The 20,658-nt window shown below is 40.5% G+C and overlaps 1 protein-coding gene across 1 annotated transcript in view; it reads left to right on the forward strand.

Moving 5' to 3' along the window:
• Window positions 1-12,110: 12,110 nt before the first annotated feature.
• The window catches only part of LAMC1 (laminin subunit gamma 1), a 119,943-nt gene continuing 111,395 nt past the window's right edge, over window positions 12,111-20,658 (forward strand). Inside the window, exon 1 of the mRNA XM_043924425.1 lies at window positions 12,111-12,747. Coding sequence (XP_043780360.1) covers window positions 12,333-12,747 — 415 coding nt within the window. The 5' untranslated portion in view covers window positions 12,111-12,332. The remainder of the gene's footprint in view (window positions 12,748-20,658) is intronic.

The raw sequence follows: 20,658 nt of genomic DNA on the forward strand, positions 1-20,658 counted from the left end.
TAAATAAATTTATATATACTGAGCACTTAAAATGTGATGCAACCTAGAAAATTCCAAGTAAGCACTTGTTATTAGTATGCACAATGGTTAGGAGCATCAGCTCTAGTGCCAGGCATCCTGAATTTAAATCCAGATTCCACCAGCAGCTGAATGACCTTGGACAAATCACTCAATATCACACTGCCTTAGTTTCTTCGTCTGAAGATGTGGAAAACAGGTATGAGGACTAATTGAATTAATAGAGGCAAAATGCTTAGAAAAGTGCCTGAGCTGTAGTAAAAGTGCTAAGTAAATATCAACTGTGGATATTATTAACACAACAGGGAGACTAAGTTATATTCATGTCTCCTAAACATCAAGTGAAATATGATATCAAATGAAAAATGTTATATCCTGTTTTTCCAGCTTGGAGAATTAACTTAAGGTCACATATTTTTAGTAGTAATATGACGCCAAACATCTATCTTGCTTATTTTGAGAATGTCTTTCATTTTCTGGGTCCACATGTCACGGTAAGTCCAAGAATTCAAGGGTTGTTACTCAGTCTCAAGAGGTCAGATCTGATGGACTTTTAGTGCTATGGAGAGGCTATTGCTGCTCCAGCAACATATACACCTCCAAGTTACTGGATCAGAGAGGTTCTAGAGCGATTGCAGAGATTTCCAAACTGATCAAACCACCAAGTCCTCTTTCTCATCTCCCTCCTTGGGTTGACTCCATGATCTAAGCAAAACAATCACCATAATAAACATTAGATTTCCTAAGGTCCCATTAATTACACTTTAAAGAACATTATAATAAAATACAGTATAATGACAAAAATCACTACAAACCCCCCAAATCTTTGGAAATTAAATGCATACTCGTAAATGACCTATAAGCCAAAGTAGAAATTAAAACAGAAATTAGAAAATATTTTGAACTGAATAATAGTAAAAATGACATGGTAGATTGAAACTCATGGGATATAGCTAAAGCAGTGTTTAGAGTGAAATTTAACATATATATTATGTTAAATTATGTTATATAAATAAATTAAATAATATAAATAAATAATAAAAATAAATTAACATATATATTATGTTATGTTATATAAATAAATATATATTTAACATATATTAAGGGGGAAGGGGCTGAAATTAATTATCTAAAATTTCATATAAAAAAGCTAGAACAGAATATCAAACTCAAAGTTGAAGGAAGAAAATAATAAAACAGAAATTAATGACACTATAAACAAGTAATAGAGAAAAATTACAAAGCCAAAAGCTGGTAATCTGTAACAATTAATTAAACTGATAGATTCTAGTAAGTAATAAAAAGAGAGAAAATACCAGTCTCAGGAATGAATAAAGCTCCTGCAATCATTAAAAAGAGAATAAGAAGTTATTATGAATAACTCTGTGCCAATGAATTTGAAATTTGGAGGAAATTGACAAATTCCTTAAAAAACACAAGTTGCTAAAACTGACTATAAAAGAAACAAAATTTAAATAGTTCTATATTTATTTTAAATATTGAGTGTACTATTAAAACGTCTTTTCCTATCCTATTCACCTCTCCCCAAAACCAGGTCTAAATGGCTTCACCGGTGAATTATTCGAAACGCTTAAAGATGAAATAATACTTGAATCAATTCCTCCAAAGAATAGAAAAAGAGAAATAGTTTTCAACTTGTTTTTTAAATCTAGCATGGTCTTATTAACAAATCCTTAAGAAATATTAATAAAAAAAAAGGGCATTTAATATAGATGAACAAAATTCTAAATATAATATTAGAAACTAAATTCAGTGATAGATAAAGATAATAGCACAACCAAACTGAGTTTATACCATAAATAAAAGTTTATTTGAAAGTGAAAGTGTTAGTTGCTCAGTCATGTCTAACTCTGTAACCCCATGAACTGTATAGCCTGCCAGGCTCCTCTGTCCACAGAATTCTCCAGGCAAGAATACTGGAGTGGGTAGCCATTCCCTTCTTCAGGGAATCTTCCCGACCCAGGGATAGAACCTGGTCTTCTGCATGGCAGGGAGATTCTTTACTGTCTGAGCCACCTTTTGTTTTTTCTTTCAATGTAATTCACATGCTAAAAAAATAATATCATATGATGTACAAAATGGAAAAACATTTCAAAAGATGCAGAAAAATCAGGACCAATTCCAACATTCATTCATAGTTTTCTTAAAATAATATTCTTATCTAAGTAGGAGTATAAAGGAAATTCCTTAATCTGATAAAAGGTAAACATAGAAAATGTACAACAAACATATTTAATGGTGAAATGTTGAAAAGTATTCCTCTGAGATCAGGAACAAGATAAAGATGTCTATTATCATCATTTCTATTTAACATTTAATAAGAAGTCCTAAACAATGCAGGTTGAGGGAAAAAAAGAAGAACTGAAAGATATTTTAAAGGAAAAAAACACCCTATCTCTATGCACAAATGACCTAACTGTATAGCTGGGAAATCTAAAAGAATTTTCAAAGATTTGGAAATAGCAAGTGAATTTAGCAAGGTTTTTGGGTTGCTAGATGCAAGGCCAATATAAAGTAGCCAATTGTTTTTTTATACTCTAGTAACAAATAATAGGATGAAAAAGAAAATACTTAGCAAAATATTTAATTTAAAAGTATGCAAGATTCTACACAGAAAACTATCAAACATTACTAAGATAATCTAAAGAAGGCCTAAATTAAATGGAGGGACATATTATTTTAAGTAATGGAAGACTCAATAATGTATAGATATTGTTTCTGCCTTAAGGAATATATTAGATTGAATGTAATCACAAGCAAAATTCTAGGTAGACTTTTTTTTTTCTGTAAATTGACAAACCAGTTTTTAAATTGTTTGGAAAAGTAAAAGGTCAAGAATAATCACCATGGTCTTGAAGGGAAAAAAAAAATGGAGAACCTACACTACTGGTTATCAAGGCTTACTACAAAGCTATAATAAAACAGAACACAGATAACTGAAACAGATTAGTGAGCACTTGATTAGAGATAAAGGTAATAGTGCAGAGTAATGTTGGAAAGAATAGTCTTTCCTATATTAGTGATTAAGCAATAGGGCAGCCATATGAAAAAAGGTACCTTCACCTCTGTTTCACACCATACAGAAAAATCAATTCAAGGTGTATTTAAGTTTTAAATATGGAAGATAAAACAAAAATTTTCAGATCATAGCATAATAAGATATACTATTATCTTTAAAGATTTTTTAAATGAGTATTAAAAACAACACTAACATTTTTTTTTTCTTGGCTAGCCCTGCAGTTTGTGGGATCTGTTTCCTGACCCTGAGATTGAACCTGGGCCATGGCAGTGAAATCACTGAGTCCTAACCACTGGACAACCAGGGAATTCCCAAAACAACACTAATCTTAAAGTTCAAAATTAGGTTATGTTAGGGATTTCCTTGGTGGTCCAGTGGCTAAGACTCTGTGCTCCCAATGCAGAGGGCTCAGGTTCGATCCCTGGTCAGGAAACCAGATCCCACATCCCACGACTAAGAGTTTGCATGTTGCAACTAAAGACCTGGTGCAGCCAGATAAATAAATAAATATATTTTAAAATTAGGTTACATTAAAATGAAGAATTTCTTTCATCAAAGGACTCCATTGAATGAAACAGTATAGTGGGGGAGTGGCCAAGATGGTAGAAGAGAAAGACTCTGAACTCACCTCCCGGCAAGGGTACATCACAGTTGCACCTATTTACAGAGGAGTTATTGATGAGGAAGACCTGGAAACTAGCAGAAAAGATCTTATACAACTAAAGATTAAAAAAAGACTTGTACGAGGAGTGAAGACACAGCATAGTCAAAACGTATACAACTGGAGTGGGCAACCCACAGATGGGAGGATAATTACAGTTATAAAGGTTCTCCCCAAGAAGTGAGGGTTCTAAGTTCAGCAGTGGACTTCCCCAGCCTGGGGGATCCTGCACCAGGAAGAAGAACCCACAGAACATTTGGCTCTGAAAGCCACTTCCTTTCAGGAGAACTAGAGGGTGGTAAGAAATAGAGACTCCACTGTTCAAGGGCACACACAAAATCTAACACTCTGAGACTCAGGGTGGAGCCAGTAGGTTGAAAAGATCCTAAATCAGATCCACGTGTCAATCTTGGAGAGCCATCTGGAGAGGCAGGAGGCAACTGGAGCTTATCTTTATTGATTGGACATAGTTTTCTACATCCCTTATTTTCATGTATTCCTTACCTACTTATTGTGGATATAGATGATTTTACTACTTTTATCTTTTAACCTTCCTACTAATTTTGTACTTGGTTGATTTATCACCTTTGTTATACATTTGCCTTTACCAAGGAGAATTTTCTTTTCATAATTTTAATATTTCTAGTTGTGGGCTTTTCTGCTTAGAGAAGTTCCTTTAACATTTCCTGTAAAGCTGATTTCATGGTGCTAAACACTTTTAGCTGTTTTGTTTGCCTGTGAAAATTGTGATTTCTCCTTCAAATCTGAATGAGAGCCTTGATGGGTAGAATATTTTTGGTTGTAAATTTCCCCCTGTCATCCCTTTAACTGTCATGCCTCTCCCTTCTGGCCTGCAGAGTTTTGGGTGAAAAGTCAGCTCATAGCCTAATGGGAGTTCCCGTGTACGTAACTTGTTGCTCTCCCCCTGCAGCTTTTAATAATCTCTCTTTATCTTTAATTTTTGCCATTTTAGTTACATCTTTTCCCGGTGTGGTCCTTTTTGGGTTGATCCTGTTTGGGACTCTGTGCTTCCTAGACCTGAATATCTGTTTCCTTTCCCAGGTTAGGGAAGTTTTCATTTATCATGTCTTCAGATATGCTCTCTACATCTTTCTCTCTTCTTCTTCTGGGACTCCTTTAATGCCAATGTTGGTATGTCTGATGTTGTCTTCAGTTCAGTTCAGTTCAGTCGCTCAGTCGTGTCCGACTCTTTGTGATCCTATGGACTGCAGCACGCCAGACCTCCCTGTCCATCACCAACTCCTGGAGTTTACTCAAACCCATGTCCATTGAGTTGGTGATGCCATCCAAACATCTCATCCTCTGTCATGTTGTCTTAGGGGTCTCTTAAATTGTCCTCATTTAAACTTTTTTTTTCTTTTTTCTCGTTAGCTTCAGTGATTTCCACTCCTCTGTCTTAACAGTTTGCTGATCCATTCCTCTGTATCATCTAACTGTTGATTCCTTTTAGTATGTTTTGAATTTCAATTAGTATATTCTTCATCTCTGGTTCCTCTTTATGTTTTTAACTCTTTGTTAAAAACTAACTTCTCCCTGTATTCATCCATTCTTCTTTGAGTTCTTTGGTTCTTTGAGCAGCATATTAAAAAGCAGAGACATTACTTTGCCAACAAAGGTCCATTTAGTCAAGGCTATGGTTTTTCCAGTGGTCATGTATGGATGTGAGAGTTGGACTGTGAAGAAAACTGAGCGCCGAAAAATTGATGCTTTTGAACTGTGGTGTTGGAGAAGACTCTTGAGAGTTCCTTGGACTGCAAGGAGATCCAACCAGTCCATCCTGAAGGAGATCAGTCCTGGGTGTTCATTGGAAGGACTGATGCTGAGGCTGAAACTCCAATACTTTGGCCACCTCATGCGAAGAGTTGACTCATTGGAAAAGACCCTGATGCTGGGAGGGATTGGGGGCAGGAGGAGAAGGGGACAACAGAGGATGAGATGGCTGGATGGCATCACCGACTCAACGGACATGAGTTTGAATAAACTCCGGGAGTTGGTGATGGACAGGGAGGCCTGGCATGCTGCGATTCATGGGGTCGCAAAGAGTCGGACACAACTGAGCGACTGAACTGAACTGAACTGATGATCATTATCTTGAACTCTATCAGGTAGATTGCTTATCTTCATTTCACTTAGTTATTCTGGGATTTTATCTTGTTCCTTGTTTGCAACACACTCCTCAGTCACCTCATTTTGCCTAATTCACTGTTTTTATTTCTATATATTTGGTAGATTGGGCTTCTCTGATAGCTCAGTTGGTAAAGAATCCGCCTGCAATGTAGGAGACTCTGTTTCAGGATTCCTGGGTTGGAAAGATCTCCTGGAGAAGGGATAGGCTACCCACTCCAGTGTTCTTGGGCTTCCCTTGTAGCTCAGCTAGTAAAGAATCCGCCTGCCATGAGGGAGACCTGGATTCTATCCCTGAGTTGGGAAGATCCCCTGGAGAAGGGAAAGGCTACCCATTCCAGTATTCTGGCCTGGGGAATTCATGGACTGTAAAGTCCATGGGGTCACAAAGAGTTAGACACGACTGTATGACTTTCACTACAGGCTTCCTTTAAGAACCGCCTTCCTCTCTGGAATATTTGCCTAATCCTATGACTCAGCAATTACATTTCTAGGTATACACTCACAAAAATGTGTGCATGTGTGTATTTTCAAAGGACAAGAATTTTGATAGTAACAGAGTAACATTATTCAAAATAGCCCTAAACTGTAAATGACTGAAATGTCCACCAATCATAGAATGAATAAACCAATTATAGTTTATTTATACAATATAATACCACACAACAAAGAAAATAATAAACTATTGCTAAATACATGTGGATTCATATCAAAAAAACACAATATTGATCAAAGAAGCCATCCCCCCTCCCCAAAACACACGTGATTTCATTTAAATCGTATTTGAAAACAAGGAAAACTAATCTATGGTGACAGAAGTAAGAACAGAAGATACATTTAGGGAGAAGGGAAGCGTACTGATTGTCAGGGGACATGATGGGGCTTTTACATTAGGGTAATATTCTATTTCTGGACCTGGGTAGTGATTACACAAGTGTGTGCACTTTGTGATATGAACTATTGAACTATACCCTGGAATTTGTGTGTGTGTGTTTTGCTTGTAAATTGTACTTCAGTAAAAGATGTCTATTAAAATAAAAGAATGATTAAGTCTAGGAGAGGGAATTCTGAGAAAAAAGTCATTTTAGTAGTATAGTAGTATAATTATAGCATATAATTATGGATGAAGTTTTAACAATTTTGCTTTCATTTGGTTGTTACAGTAAACAAAATTTGGGTGGGAGGAAAAAGTAATTTAGTATTTGTTCAAATACATATATAAACTGGAGATGGAGGCCTTTGAGTTCTTTATGAGGACAATATAAATTCAATCAGAAAAAAATTTAAAGTTGGTATTACCATACTCTCAAAGAGAGTCTTGCTCAAAGAGCTGTGAACTTCTAATTGTGAACAATTGCTAGGCACAGTCACAAAAACAAAAGAAAAGTATGTATTTGAATGAGATAATGAACTATAATGGAATGAAATGTTGAGAAAAAACTACCAATAATAACTTTGGCCTTGAAAGAATTACCCTTTCTGACAGTATTTAATCACCAAAGGTCAACAACTTAGTAGACATTCTGAGTTCTCACAGTAAAACCATTTCATCTGTATATAAAAGCTTATTTTTAAAAAGTCTTTATTAAATTTGTTACAATATTCCTTTATGTTTTGGTTTTTTGGCCCTGAGGCATGTGGAATCTCAGTTCCCCAACCAGGGATCAAACTGGCACCTCCTGCATTGGAAGGTGAAGTCCTGACCACTGGACCACTAGAGAAGGCCCAATAAAAGCTTATTTATCTCTTTATTCTCTACAGTAGGATGCATTCAATATCTGGTTGGCAGAATAATAAAATTTTTGAGATGTGAAATTTTCTGTTCCTTTGACGGGAAAGATTTTGGGTAGGGGAGGGGCTCAACTTTGCTCCTAACTTTTGGAAACATTTCTTTCAAAAATTATCTTTATATTAAGAAAATTCTAGTTTAAATCTTGTGGGTTATGATATGTGTTCATTTTTTGCCCTCTCCCTTTTAAAACTAGTATCACAATGTAAAGATGGCTTAAACTGGGTATGTGGAGTTGGATGAGAAGAATGGGCTTTACCTCATAGAAGAGGAATCTTGTCTTCACTTGAGCCTGGCCACAGTGATATCTTATCTAGTTATGCTTGGACTTGTACCAAGGACCAAGAAAGGATCTATAGACCTAACACCAAGAATCACATGTAGTAGTTAGTGTAACTTTGAAGAGGAATATTGTAATTCTCTTCTGCTGTTGTTGTTGTTCAGTCGCTGAGTTGTGTCCAACTCTTTGTGACCCCATGGAAGGCAGCATGCCAGGCTTCCCTGTCCTTCATTATCTTCTGAAATTTGCTGAAATTCATGTTGATTGAGTTGGTAATGCCATCCAACCATCTCATCTGCTGTCATCCCTTTCTCCTTTTGCCTTCAATCTTTCCCATCATCAGGCTCTTTTCCAATGTATCATATTAATTCTCACCTGATTAGAAATCCCCATTTGATAACCTCAAAACCTTGGAAGTTTGAGAAAGCTTTCCTTTACCCTTTTCTCATCCATGATCTTTAAACAACAGAAAAGAAAATAGCATTGGGCAGTCATCCAGGAAGTGCAGGCTCTCTATTCTCTTGTATCCTTAGTTTCCTCAATCCTATGTATGCTATGTGCTAAGTCACTTCAGTCATGTCTGACTCTTCGGGACCCTATGGACCGTAGCCGGCCAGGCTCCCCTATCCTCAGCCCTAGACAATTACTATTCCTTGCTTCAGAATTATTACACTTTGAAAAGTATAAAACAGAATGTAAATATAGACTAACACCATTATATTATTAGTTGTAACTGTTATCTTTAAGTTGCATTCTAAATATAAAAGATAAAGCTTGGGACTTCCCTGGTGGTCCAGGGGCAAAATACTCCACACTCCCAACGCAGAGGGCCTGGGTTTGACCCCGTTTCCCAGGTGGCTCAGCAGTAAAGAATCTGCTGGCCAATGCAGGAGACACAGGAGACCCAGGTTGCATCCCATGTCAGGAAGATCCCCTGGAGGAGGAAATGGCAACCCACTCCAGTATTCTTGCCTGGAAAATCCCATGGACAGAGGAGCCTGGAGGGCTACAGTCCATGGAGTTGCAAAGAGTTGGACATGACTGAGTCATTAAGCAAGCGTACAGGAAACGAGATACCCACATGCCTCAACTAAGACTCGGTGCCAAATAAATAAATAAAATATTTTTGAAAAAGAGAGAGTAATGTCTAGACTTGAAAAGAATATAGGGAAATGAAATCAGAAAGACTAAGAGATGGAAAAATAAACACACTGGTAATTATAAAGGATAAAAAAAGGGCCAAGTTGCAATCTGCAAAGGTCAATACAAACTTTTAAAATTATTTTTCTAATTATATATATCACATAGTTTCAGTCTTGATGTAATGGGCATCTGGGTTTTTTTTCTGCCTTGTAACCTGCCCTCTTCTGGCAACAGCAACCTCTTTGCTTGGAGAACTGCTTTTCCTAAACTCCAAGGTTTTCACATCACTCTCTTCACCTTGCTAGGGGTGGGTATGCTCAGGCATCTGCAGTGACCTGAGTCAGGGGAATCAGCATCCTTCCTTGAAACTAATTACACAGATCCTGATGGGGGAAATCTCTGTTCTCTGAAGATCTAAGTGGAATTAAAAATTTTTTTTTGGAGCTCTTTCCTCTGTATAATAAACGACTACCTTCCCTCATCCTACCATTCTCACAGTATAGAGGCACTGGCGATCATCTCTGGAGGGATCTGAAACCATTTCCCCCACATTGTCACATTTTTCTTCTAAACACCACAATTGTTTACCAGAGATAATGAAGTTTCCAAGCAGCTAAGAACATGAATTAAGGACTCAGAAATTCTTTGAAAAAACAGGCCAGCATGAAGTAAAAGAAAATCTCAAACATCTCACTTAAAAAAAATACCAAGTTTATTTAGTCAGCAGTGGCATCTCCAGGTACTTAAAATACTTGATTTGTTATCATCAACGATCTAGTCAGCATTTAAATTTCTCAAATTGTCCTAAAATTTTTTTCTTTTAATCATTGGTTTGTTTGAATCAGGATTCAAACAATGGAGCAAAAAAAAAATTTTTTTTTTATCATTAAGCACACTGGCTGGTTACATTTTTATCTCTCTTCAAAACAGATACATCCTTGTCACACTCTCATGATGAGCAACAGAATTCAGAAATCAATTCAAAGTCTCTTTATGTGCTTTACAAATACCAGATGAGGTTCTGGTAATGAAAATGTGGGGTAGATAAGCATAAGTAATAGCTTTAGTTACCATTGGACATTAGAACCCCAAAGGAAGCAGTGACAAGAAAACATTTATGTTGATTTTGGGTTCTCCATTTCTTCAACTATTTTGACTTGGCAGTAAACAAAAGGAGATCCACTGTTTGGTTTGCCAATGTCTAATAAAATACTGAAAATTTATAAGGCAAATGTATTAATATATGTATTAAATATAGTTATTAAAATTATCTGTAGCTTTATTTACAAACTGACATGCTTATCTTTGTCTTTTATGTCCTTGTTTGTTCTCAAGATCAAGGACTGAGAGAGAATATCACCCCTTCTAGGTATAAATGAATATATTTTGCTTCTGACTCAAACATGAAAGGATGAAAAAACATTGTTACCCACAGTTCCACAACCTTCTTCAACCAAAGAGCAGATGCCAAGGGATGAGGAGTTACAGGCTTCTGAGTCATGCCTAATCTCCACCCACCTCATCAAATAAATTAACAATATAAGTGATCCATGTATCTGCGAAGCAAGCTCACCATTCTGACAAGTCCCCTAACCCACTCCCCTCCCCAAAACCATCACTCTTAAGGTCCTCCTAGAGTTAACGCTGACCCCTACCATAGTAACCTAACGGACACATTTCATCATTTCGTATCCCCACCATCTCTCTCTTAACGGGACTTCTGGGTACAAAACTAGATATTCTCCGCTCCCGTCCCCGCCCCAGTGCATTTATTACTGTTAAGATCTTGTAAAGTTTTTTAAAAAAAAATCTGTCTCAGGAGCACCCACTTTGCTCCCGCACGCCAAAGCGATCCATCCACGTTTACAGCGCCCTCCCTCTGCTCCTGTGTGCGTCGTATCAGCACCGAGTAGGTGCCCAGGTTCTGATCTCGGGCTAAACCTCATGATCTTCTGGCTGAGCTTCTGTGAACTGAGTCATTCTGGCAAGGAGAATATTCCGTGACTCAGCAGGCCCGAAAAGGAGGATGTCAAATCCCAGATCCTTTCGAGTCTTTTAAAGGCAAGCTGGGGAACATAAACAACACAGTGGAAGAATTTCGCAGTGGGTCTGCTGCATACCCAGGGGAAAAAAATGCCATTCCATTCCCAGCCTTCTCACTTCCTTCCTCGCCCCTGTTAAAAACCACGGGTTACGCTTTAATTTTGAGGCAGGAAATCACTTCAGAAAACTCATTCTGATGCTGCGATCCGGCTCTTTAATCTCCGGGGACCGTGTCAGCCCCCTGACACCCCGGGAACTCTGCTCGGAAAGCCCTGGGGCCGGCCGCGAGCAGCACGGGCCATTCCCGGGGTGGCCCCGCGGCAAGGGGGCTGGGGGGGAGGGCGGACACCCCACCTCCCTCCGCAATGTCGGGTCCTAAGGTCCCCGCCCCGGGGCGCGGCCCGCGGGACACCAGGACGGACACCTGGCGTGGCTGGGACACGAGTTACCGCGGCCCAGACCGCGCGGGGCCAAAGGGCCAACTCCGAGCGTCCCCGCCCCTCCGGCGTCGCCCCTATAAGACCCCTCCGTTGCCCCCGCCCCCAACCCCGAGTCTTCCTGGGGACTCGGCGCCAGGGGACCTTGCTGTCCATTTCCCGGCTGGGCGCCGGCTCTCCAGGAGCTCCGCGGCCCTCCCGGCATGCACCGCCCCGCCGCCCCGCCTCCCCCGCCGCCCCGCCCCCTCTCCCGACCCCGCCCACTCCTCGCGCCCCTCCAGGCCCCGCCCCCGCCGACCGCGCGCCGCGGGCTCGAGCGTGAGGTGCTGCCGCGAGTCTCCGGGGCCGACGCGCAGTCCACGGCGCGCGCGGAGGGCCGGGGAGCGGCTGAGAGGACGCCGGGGTTGGGCTTCCTTCTCGGCCAGACCCCACCCGACCGTGCCGACCCCACCCCCCAGCTCCTTCCTCCCCGGGGGCGCGCGCGCCGGCGCGGGCACGCGCTCGGAAGTCGGGGGTCGGCGGCGAGTTGCGGGCTGTGTCCCGGGTGGGAGAGAGGTGCGCGCGGAGCAGCGCTCAGCCAGCCGCGCGGTTCTCGCCCGGGGCGCCCACCCGCCCGTTTCTCCGGTGGCACAGCCGCCGCCACCGCGCGTCCGGAGAGCCTGGTCACTGGGCCCCGGGGCTGAACCCTCGCGGAGCGGCCTCCGAGGGACGCCCCCGGGCGAGAGGAACGCACCCACGCCCTGGCCTTTGCCGTGGCCCAGCGCGGGGGCGGCGGGATGAGGGGCAGCGACCGGGCCGCGGCGGCGCTGCGGCCGCGGGGCCGCGTCTGGCCGGTGTTGGTCGTGCTGGCGGCCGCCGCGGCCGGCTGCGCCCGGGCAGCCATGGACGAGTGCACGGACGAGGGCGGGCGGCCGCAGCGCTGCATGCCCGAGTTCGTTAACGCCGCCTTCAACGTGACCGTGGTGGCCACCAACACGTGCGGGACTCCGCCCGAGGAGTACTGCGTGCAGACCGGAGTGACCGGGGTCACCAAGTCCTGTCACCTGTGCGACGCCGGGCAGCCCCACCTGCAGCACGGGGCAGCCTTCCTGACCGACTACAACAACCAGGCCGACACCACCTGGTGGCAGAGCCAGACCATGCTGGCCGGGGTGCAGTACCCCAACTCCATCAACCTCACGCTGCACCTGGGTAAGCAGTGACAGCCCCGTGTGCCCTGCTGCTGCTTTGCCCGCAGCCCGGCTCCCGGGCCACCTTCACCGCCTGCGGGCTCCCTGCTCCCCAGCCTGGGCCACACAGAAATTCCCTTCTCCAACTTCTATGCTTGATTTAACACCTAACTTCCCGCGAGCCAAGATGCTCTTCCCGCCAGCATCTCTCTGTCTGCTTTCCTCTTCTAACTTAGCCGGCTTTTCTTTCTTTAGATTATTCGCCATTTCGGCTTCTTTGGTCCCACTTTCCTGAAGCATGAATCAGAAACCCTCCTCGTCCCCCTCTCCTTGTCCACCTTAAGCACTTTTACCTTGTTTAAAAAGTTTCAAAAAAAAAATAAATAAAAAATAAAAAGTTTCTCTCCAGGGTTGAGGGTGATTGCTGTTTGCTCTGCTGAATACGCTAGAGAGGAAAAGGTTAAGGGGATTTGAGGGGAGCAAATGTGTTTACTACCGCTGTTGCCTGCGTGTAATTAAAATAGAAGTTCACTTTTAAAGTTATTGTTCTTGAAAGTTGTTCATCTTTAATGAAGGGCCACAAAGCGATTTCACTGCTAATCTCCGTACGGAGAAAACAAAAGGAAGTATCTGCACCCGCTGCATTTGTTCGGTGAAGTTTGGTCCCTGAGTAAAAAGGCTCTCCTCACTGCCTTCCCTTTTGCTTTGATTCAAGGCAAGTGTAGAAGCATGTGTGAGAGACCTTTTAGAAATCAGGAAAGGGATGTATAGAAAACTTCATCGCTGGGTGGTAGACGAGGATGGACGTGTTTATCTCAAAGAATTGTATGAAAAATCATGTTTGATCTGCGTCAGTTTTTCTTCATCATTGGAATATACAAACAAGCTGAGTGATTCATTATTGTGTTTAACAGAGTAACATATGCATAAGAAACTGACATTTGACATGTAGAGCTTCAGCCTCAGTTAGGTTGAAAGCCATGATTTTACTGGTAGCTGGTAGTAATGAACTTCCAGAGAGAACAGGGTGCCAAGCCATTCTTCTGTCAAATCAGGATAGTTCTGTAAGGCTGGAAACATGATTGGGGGAATCTTTGAAAGGAACTATTTGGTGGGCACATGGTTCTTTTGGTTGTGGTTTTGTATTTTTCTTTCCTCTGCTGTCTGGTACATTAAGTTTTATGTAAGTGTCAAGATTCCAGAGAAAGTACTTGAAAAGTGAAGTTAACTTACTGTGTGTGGAGTAAGTTTTAGAAAAGCAGTATTTAGCGCTTTTGTAGTAAATATTTTATTTGTAGACAAATCATTAGGAAGATGAAACTTTTCAAAAATACGTTTATAAACTGGAACTCTGAGGCACCCGTTTTTCAGAGATTGAAGAAGTAAACAGTTCAGTTTTTCGAAGGTATTGGAAACATACGGAGCTAAACCGTATGTTGGAACAGGTGCCCTTCTGAAGATTCTGCAAGAGACCAAGGGCCTTCCAAGACCTTGTGGGGATGCTCTTAGCTCTTTTCTCCTAAGTGTTATAGTTTTAAACTTGGCCAGAATTATTTTTGAAATTTTTATCCATTTATTTTTGTTTAAATTTTTGTTTTGTTAAAGTTTCTGTGTTGAATTTTGAATCTCCACGAAGTCTTATTTCATCTGTTTTGAAATATTAAACATTTCGAAGCAAAAGCATGGCCTCAGTGTCTCACATGCCTGAGATTCATTTGAAAACTTCTGCACAAAAATCTCTTATTTAGGTAAAGATAGGGCTGACAGTCTGGACCTTCTGAATTTTCTGCTGTGAGCATTGCATCTGTCGTTGTTGAGTCACTAAGTCATGTCCAACTCTTTGCAACCCCATGGACCATAGCCTGCTAGGTTCCTCTGTCCATGGGATTTCCCAGGCATGAATACTGGAGTGGGTTGCCATTTCCTTCTCCAGGGGATCATTCCGACCCAGGGATCAAACCCCAGTCTCCTGCGTTGACAGGCGGATTCTTTACCATTGAGCCACCTGGGAAGCCCTTGATCACTATGTAGTGAAAGGTTATTTCAGGTGATGGTGTAGGAAGGTAGATTACTCAGTGATTACTCCTCTGTTAGAAGGATAATGTGTTAGGTAAGACAGTATCTTGTCAAGTTAGGTTGCTACTCCTGGACGACGGAAACATGGACTTTGGGTCCTAGTGATTGAATGCTTGATAGACTTTTTTCTCTGAAAATGTTATATATGCTTCAACTTGTTTTGCTGAAAAGTTCTTCAGTTTTGGTAACATTTTTGCTAAATGAGTTCATAAAACTGTAGATTTAAAACTTCTAAGTAAACAGTTACCTAAAAGTTTTCACACAAGTGCTGTAAAAACATTTTCTTTAAGCGCTTTAGGCGGACAGTTTCTAAAAAACTTGACAAGAACTTATTGTACTTGTTCTTGGAAGGGGAGGGAGGTTTGTGTGTAGTGGGGTTAGATGTCTCAATCTCTTTCTCTCCCCTCTCTTTTTTAATGACAAGGATATATGTATTCGTGCATGTTGTGATATCTAACTTATGGCAGATAGACAGGGTTTTATGTATTGGATATTCAATGTATTCACTCCCTAACTCCAGTTACTCCATGGGCTCTAGCTAACTAATTATTTCCCGTGAATTCAAGGACCATGACTGTTTGTGCATCTATTAAATCTCCCATCCAGTTCAGATTTCACATACCCTTAAACAAGTGATGCATATTGTGCTCTGCCCTTACAGAGCATGTGAAACTCTACGGGAGCAGTGTGAAAGAACTAGGTCTTGCCACTTTTCTAGCTTTCCTTTTAATGTTGAACTTTAAACACAGTAAACTTTAAAATAAGCAAAGTCAGTTCTCACTCAAGTAGTCACAAGAAATATACATACTTTGCCACTGATCCTAAGTCATTTTTTTTTTTAACTGTAAAAGTGAAACGACATAATGAATTAAAACAGTATAATGACTAGTGTGTACTTCATCTCCAGTTGCTAAGTTGCCCTGGAGACTGTTGCTCACAATTTCTTTTGTAACCTTCCAGAAACTTTTCATGCATACACATGTATGTATAAAATAACACGATCATTTTAACTGGTCCTTTTTTTCGGTGGTGAGGCATATTTTAATAGATGGCAGGTACAAATTACATGGTTGTACCATTATCATCACTTGTACGAAAGCCAGGAAAATCAGCACTGATTCTGAAAGCAGCCATGTCTTAAGCACCACATACAGTAATCCAGGGTGCAGGGTGTAATGTATCCTTAGATATAATGAGTTACAGTTGCTATGGGATTCAGAACCACATTTTCTGCCTGTTGTGAAGAGAAATCTCAGCAAGGCACCCTTTTCTAAAACGAAGTTTTTCTTAGTTTGCCTTCAACTTCTGGATCTTCTCTCCTGACTTGTACATGAATTATTCAACTACTTTTTCAAAGTTTAGCTTTTGCGTTTTACAAGTTATAATGAGTTTTATCCTTATCAGCAGAGTAGTTGATAGTAAGATTGTAACTGAGAACTTGCCTTTTATTAAACAACCTGTTTAATTAACTTGGTAGTCATTTGTAGGTGAGAACTTGGCAAACTGGGTCTTTTGGAGGAGGGTACCTTCCCTCTTTCTAAAAACAATTATATTAAGGAAAAGAGTGCTTATAAAACCAACTCAGTCAAAGTTTATGGAACTCCTAAAATTTACACCAAGACCAGATTGATGTCCAAACTCGCTATAAGTTTCGGTAACAAACAGTGATTAAATGATGCTTTTAAGCTGTATCTAAGATGCTCTTTTTTGGTGTCTAAATTAGAATAATCGCTATATAAGGAAGGATATTGCACTTTATTCTGTTTGGTCCCTTAGTGTATATTTAACAGGAAAAAAACGGCAATTTTTTTTCCCCAGGAAAATCTTTTTAAGGTAGGTTCTGACTCTGTCAGAACTCTGGTGACTTCACTGTGGTATTTGTGTACCCTGAGGGGACACTATTTTAGTTTGTCTCACAAAGGCCTGATTTACATTTTGCAGGTTTCAACTTGAGAAGTTAAGGAGCTCTTCTTTAATGGCCAGCAGTTGGTGAACACAGTTTTATAAAGTTGCTGTTGGCTGGTTTCCTATTCTACAATTCACTGCTTTTTCTCTAAATACCTTCTTCATGTTTCTAGAGTATTCAGAAAAACAGTTTACACATTAGGAGAAAATTCTGGAGCTGTAAGCTCCCTTCCACCCTTGATTCTGTCATTGACCACATTTGTGGGAGGGACAAAGCTTGACTATTTCAATTCTAAATCCTCTTAGGAAGTCAGATATCCCTTTTGCTATTCACTCCTTAGCCTTGTGCATACATTCTCACATTACTTCCAAATATTCTGCAAACATATTTTAAATACCTACTAAATACATGGTGCAGTACCTAACAGAAGGGTGTAGAAGATTGAAGGTCCATTCTTCAGAAGTTTATACTCGGTTAGATGGAATTTTGGCTTCTCTGATGACTCAGATGGTAAAGAATCTGCCTGCAATGCAGGAGACTCGGGTTTGATCCCTGGGTCAGGAAAATCCCTTGGAGAAGGGAATGGTAACCTACTCTAGTATTCTTGTCTGGAGAATTCCATGGACAGAGGAGCCTGACGGGCTGTAGTCCTTGGGGTCGCACAGAGTCAGACACGAGTAACAACTAGCACTTTCAATTACTTTCATTTGGAATTTTCATACCCAGATGTAATGCCATTACAGTACTAAATCAGGAGTGCCTTTGTAGTGTTTTAAAGCGGCCAGTCAATTACTGATTAGATTTTCATAACTCATTGAGGGAAGGCGAAGATGAGGAGCCTGAGGTTGTGATTTGCCAAAAATTACAGTGGAGGTAGGTTTTTGACTCAGTCTAACATAATAGCTCCTTCAGCTCTTAGCTCCTCTAACAGATCTCAGAAGAATGACTAGTTTATTTCAGGGCAACTTTAAAATACAAGTTCATGTATATACTGATTCAGAGATACCAAACTCGCTTGGTTTTCTTTCTCCTGCTTCTGTTCCTTTCCACTTATGTTTCTGAATTTCTTTTTACTTTCTTTCTTTCTTTTTTTTTTTTCATGTTACTTACTCTTCTGAATGAACTCTTAATCTCAAGGCTTTCATTACTATTGGCAAATCAGTGAATTCTAAATTCACATTTTCAGGACAGTTTCTTCTCCAGGTTGGACATAGTCAGTTTGGGATGTCCAGAGGTCATGTCCAAAACTAAATTCATCCCTTATTTTCTTATCCAGTTCAAAGCTGTATCTTAATGAAATGAAGATACAGCTAAATTACTGTTTAGCCCTGAGACTCTCATCCATTCTTTTGCCAAAGACTGTGCTTTATAGGCGCCAGTAAAGATTACTGTTTGGCCAGCGGATAGCATCCACTGCTGAAAGTCTCTGGGCAGCTCTAACTCCATCACTTTCTTTCCCATCCATCCTTACTGCAGTCTGATCAAGACTCCACTTTCACTTCCTGTATCCAGCCTTTATGTCTCTTGGATCCTTAACTTTATCTTGCTTTAATGTAGCTCCCCATGGAATTCTACCTTGATTACTGCAGCAGCTTGCTAACTGATTTGGTGGTCTTTCTGCCCCCAGTTTTGCTCTTTCTATTTGGGCAGCCGTTGCTTGGGACTGAGCACTGGTTCTCAGATGCAAACCTGTTGATGTTGTATCCTAGCTGAAAATGTCTGCAGTGGTTCCTCAAGTCTTTAAGATCAAGTCCAGACACCTTGTCATGCTGTGTTAGGTACTTTAGGATCTGGACCTTTTTAAACTTCTGGGCTTATCTTTTGTCATTTCATGTGCTCAGAGGGTTCCTTTTTGGTTTGGGACACTTCTCCCTGGTGTCACCACCTATAGGAACCCTTCCCCAGTTTGTTTCTCTTATCCCTTTCCATCCTACTTCCTGGCCTGGATTAGATCTTCCACTCACACCACCCTGCAGGTATCTACCACAGCGCTTATCACATGGCATTGTCTTGTTTCTTTACTTTTCTCCACTTCTAGCCCAGGACATTTTTCAAGGCTGGGTTGGAGATTTATGTTTTTAGTTTTTAGTTAATTGCTTGCTATGCCTCAGCACCATACAGTTTCCTGGGTGTATAATGGTTCATTGGACATTGCCCTGACCTCCTGGAACTTGTGGCTTAGATGTGGAGTCTTAGGTCTCTCCTGGGTGTGGGCAAATTATAGCCCACATGCTAAATCCAGTCCTGGGCTGCCACCTACTTTTGTATGGGCCATGAGCTGAGAACAGTTTTTACATCTTTAATTGGCTGAAAAAATCAAAAGAAGAAAAATATTTTATGACACATGAAAATGATAAGAAATTCCAATTTTGGTATCTGTAAAACTCCTTTGAAACACGGTTAAGTTCATTTATTAACATATTGTCTCTGGCTGCTTTTGCACTACAATGGCAGAGTTGAGTGTGTCAGTATGTCCTGGCCCACAAAGCCCAAAATGTTTACTGTCTGACCCTCTGCAGCATGAGTTTGGTGACCTCTGCTTTAGACAGATATATTCAATGTTATATAATAAGCTCTAAGGTAAAAGGTGCACACACAGTGAGCATTGATTTATTTCACCATTTGGAGGGGGACTGAAACAGTTTATATCTTCAGTGCTTATCTGTCTGTCTGGCATACTGAGCAACATGGTTCAATAGGTATATTGATAAACAAGTAAATAAACGAATGCCTGAACTATAAGAAGCCCCAAAACACTCCATATTAATTTGCATTCTTCTCAGTAACACTTGTGAACTTGAGTTTGTTATCAGTGCCATCTCTTCATTCTCTTGAGATATATGCTATGTTAATATGGTCTGTAGTGGTTTTATTTCTGTAGCTTTAAAGAAAAGTACTAAGTTAACTGGGTGTGGAACTGATATGGAATTGAAAGATCTGTGATTGTCCTTTTTGGGGGCAAAAATTAGACTTTTATATGATTTATAGTTAGCTGGATAAATTTTAGGAGTAAACTAGATGCTCAGATTTGACTCTCCCTTGTTTTTGTTTGTTTTGTTTTGATTGTCACAACAATCTCCTTGTGATTGTTCCTGAAATTTTAATGTTAATATTGTGTATTTTGTCTTTAGAAATGGACATAAATTTTATTTTAAAATATGTGTTCACATGTCTATTGTTGAAATAATTATTAAGCAGTTGTGGGGAAGGGTTGCAGTGAAATACCTTATTTGCTTATTGTGCATGGCATTTTTAGTTTCTTTAACTCATTGGGGTGCAGTTGGAATACAGGCATACTGAGGCATGCCTTCTCTGCAGGATAGTGAAGAACCACATTAAAGTGGTTAGACAGATGAATAATAACCACTTATTGTCTAGAGTTAACAGGCAGCAAAACCAACAGATGCTTCTTTCCTTGGTTCTTGTTTCCGGCTGTATGTAACTGACAGCTTTGCTGCTGTTCTGTTTGAGTTTTAGGGGAAAGTGTCAAAGTTTAGAGCAGAGCTGTTTGTTTATTTTTACTGTCCAACATTCTGGAGGAGATTGTTAAAAATAAGAGATTATGAATCTGTCCCTTATTTTTTTTATTATTTTTCTTGTCACTTATTTTAAACTGTCATTTCAAAGGGTAAAATTTCAAGATGACTGTGTGCTAGTTCTGTTCCTTTGCCTACATTTCTTGCTCTAAGATTTGTAAGAGGGCCTTGCTAAGATTTGCAAACCTCTCCTTTCTTATAAAATGATAAAGTTAGATGTTGCTCATTCAAGCCTAAAATGGACAGCTTGCTAAAAGGGGTTAGCAGAAAACTCATTTATAGAAATGTTGCTGAGGTTTTAGAGTTTTGTGCCAGACTGTGGTGACACTAATTAAGTACATCTGCCTTTCTTTCCATGGTCTCTTCCAGGGGGGCCAGCCTAAAATAACTGGGTCCAGTCAGCCTGGTGCCCTAT

This window comes from Cervus elaphus, chromosome 14, assembly GCF_910594005.1.
Source record: "Cervus elaphus chromosome 14, mCerEla1.1, whole genome shotgun sequence".
Taxonomy (NCBI): domain Eukaryota; kingdom Metazoa; phylum Chordata; class Mammalia; order Artiodactyla; family Cervidae; genus Cervus; species Cervus elaphus.